The 2,871-nt window shown below is 41.7% G+C and overlaps 1 protein-coding gene across 1 annotated transcript; it reads left to right on the top strand.

Annotated features, from left to right (window-relative positions):
- The first annotated feature begins 586 nt into the window (after positions 1-586).
- On the top strand, positions 587-2,196 carry TCIM (transcriptional and immune response regulator). The gene has a single exon (XM_015817976.1). The coding sequence runs from the start codon at positions 712-714 to the stop codon at positions 997-999; it is 288 nt and encodes a 95-aa protein (XP_015673462.1). The 5' UTR covers positions 587-711; the 3' UTR covers positions 1,000-2,196.
- The last annotated feature ends 675 nt before the right edge of the window (positions 2,197-2,871 follow it).

The following is a 2,871-nucleotide window of genomic DNA, read 5'->3' on the forward strand; positions in this document are numbered from 1 at the left end:
CCTGGGCACAAGTGAGCATTTGCTATTTCTCAATTTCTGCCCCTCCTGAATGTTTTCAGACTTCTCTAGCCTAAAAAACAAGACATCTCTTTACCAAAAAAAGTGTGTTTCAAAAACCCACGTAGGGAGAGCAAGGCACTTTAAAATGCATCAGTAAAATAGGAGTCCTCATGCGTTTTACATTTAAAGCAAATATCAAAGCATGCCAAAATTATACTGGCCAGACAAAGAGACCGTTTCCCCCAATCCCTTCATTTTCCCCAGGGTAAATATATACCTTTGCATAAAGACTGAGACTCGGAGGAAAAGATTTGCTTTGAAACTTTGGTCCCTCTTATTATGATGATTATTTTTTGTTACATGCCTTTCATAAATCTACCGAAGCAAATTTGTCCAGTTGGTAAGCAGCGATATTTTTTTTGCTGGCCCTGATACATTGCAGAAGCTTTCCTTCCAGGAGAGAGAAAGAGAGAGGCGAAAACTGGCAGCTCAACTGTTAAACTGGCCTTTGATTACTGGATGTTGAACTGGGCGTGATGTCATCCTTGTAACATGAGCTTCCTGTTCAGCCTTTCGGCTGCCTTTAAATAGCAGTGCCATGCCCAGGAGTTCTCTACCGGCTTCCTACGGGCAATCAACTCACCAGGCCGACTCACCAGGCCAATCTACGGCTGCCTCTGACATCCTTGGAAGTGTGTGGAGCCAGCCAGCATGTCGACCTCTTTGAGAGTGAGCCCCTCTGTCCACGGCTATCACTTCGACACCGCCTTGCGTAAGAAAGCTGTGCCCAACATCTTTGAGAACCTTGATCAAGAGACTCTGGAAAAGCTCTTCAAAAACTCCGGGGACAGGAAAGCAGAGGAAAGAGCTAAGATTATCTTGGCCACTGATCAAGACCTGGAGGAGAAAGCGAAATCGCTCATGGCTCTGAAGCAGCGGACTAGAGAGAAACTCTTCCAGTTTCTGAAGTTCGGGAAACATTCCATCAAAATCCACTGAAGAGCCACAAAAGCAAGGTTGTGACCTCCCAAAAAGAAAAAGGAAAAGAAAAAGAAAATTGCACAGCTCTTCCGCTGGTGTCATCCTTTTCGCTCGCCAGCATCTCCGACGCCTGGTACGAGATGGAGGATGCTTGGACATGTCAGTCAGGGGTTGTTCAATCCCCACGGACCGTGTGCTTCTTCTGCAGACTCCAAGTTGCACAGTCAAAAGACAACGGAGCGAGTCACTCATCAAATGACGAAAGCAGCAGATCCTGAGCCACAAGGATGGAAAAGTGGTGGAACGGACAGCTGCAACTTTTTCTGGCAGCAGGGAGGGAGAAGAGACTCTGTGATTTCTCCTTGACTAAAATGTCTGCTGCCTGACAGTCTTTCTGGACATATGTTTACTGACTGTGTAAAACCTTCCATAAGGTGCTTTTCTCTCCTGTGCTGGGATCACAGGAGATCAGACAGCAATCCGTGTTTATCCATTTGCATTTGCTAAAAATGCATCAGGGGAGCTGCGTCTCATCCGCAAGTCAACAATTCTCCCGAGAGAGAACTTTTTTTTCCAGGACAGCGTGAAGCAATCCAGTTTCTGCTCCGTTTCTTAAAATGAATTGCACAAACTTTTTTTTTTTTTAAAAAAGAGTTTCTTCATGACTTCTTGAATTATGAAAGTCTCTTTGAGACTTTGAGACATTCACTTTTTTTAAAAAACTATTTCTGCCATAGTGACAGTGCTGTAACGAACTTAACAAGTAATAAGCTATGTTGATGATGCTGTAGTAATGGGCATTAATTTATTGCATATGCTGCATTGTGGATCAAATAAATTATAAGGTTGATATAAATTGCTCTTGATTTGAAATGCTTTCTTTGGCAAGTGAAGCTGGTTTTAAATTTCATAAAACTTCTGTCCTTTGAAGTGCCAGATCGAGATATCATTCGATAAGAATGTTTCATCACAGATTTTTTTAAAAAAACAAAATGCAATATCTTTTTGTTTATTGTAATGGATGAACATTATGAAATGAAACACTGTCTTCTTTAAAGTAAATTTCAGTGAAGATTATTTTCAAAATCTTTTTCTAATGCCAGCCCTCAAATCCTGTAAAAATTGAGATAATTCTGAGCATATGCAAAGTAAATTTCATTATGTATATTTAAGAAACACTGGCCCTGATGCATCTGAATTTAGAAATTAAATGATTTATGTTTGTTGAATCCTCCCAGAAAGCTGCCTTTGAGTTTTTGGTTATCTCTCCAGGCTGTGGGCCCCACAGAGATTACATCACCAATTTTTTCATTGCTTTAGGTCCCTTGTGCAATCTCTAACTGCTAGACCGCCTTAAAAGGTTTGAAGTACAAACATAAAACATAGAATAACAGAGTTGGAAGGGACCTTAGAGGTCTTCTAGTCCAACCCCTTGCTCAAGCAGGAGACCCTATACCATTTCCGACAGGTGGCTGTCCAGTCTCTTCTTAAAAGCCTCCAGTGATGGAGCATCTACTATTTTTGGAGGCCAACTGTTCCACTGGTTAATTGTTCTCACTGTCAGGAAATTCCTCCTTAGTTCTAGTTTCCATCCATTGCTTCTTGTCCTGCCTTCAGGTGCTTTGGAGAATAGATTGACCCCCCCTTCTTTGTGGCAGCCCCTCAAATATTGGAACACTGCTATCATGTTTCCCCTAGTCCTTCTTTTCACTAGACTAGACATACCCAAAGATTGTTCCCATTGTATAGCTGAGGTTCAGTGAGGCTCACAGCTTCCCAAAGAAAAGTGAACATCTCCATTCCACATCTGGATTCTCAAGATTAAAACATTAACAAGAAGCAGATCAAAACGGCATCCTTTGGAAGTATTTTTCTTGGGAAAAACAAAGT

Source organism: Protobothrops mucrosquamatus, unplaced genomic scaffold (assembly GCF_001527695.2).
Source record: "Protobothrops mucrosquamatus isolate PMUCROS unplaced genomic scaffold, P.Mucros_1.0 scaffold659, whole genome shotgun sequence".
Lineage (NCBI taxonomy): Eukaryota > Metazoa > Chordata > Lepidosauria > Squamata > Viperidae > Protobothrops > Protobothrops mucrosquamatus.

What these genes read in the sequence shown, in the direction of transcription:
- TCIM (XM_015817976.1), top strand. Translation starts at nt 712, where the DNA reads ATGTCGACCTCTTTGAGAGTGAGCCCCTCTGTCCACGGCTATCACTTC.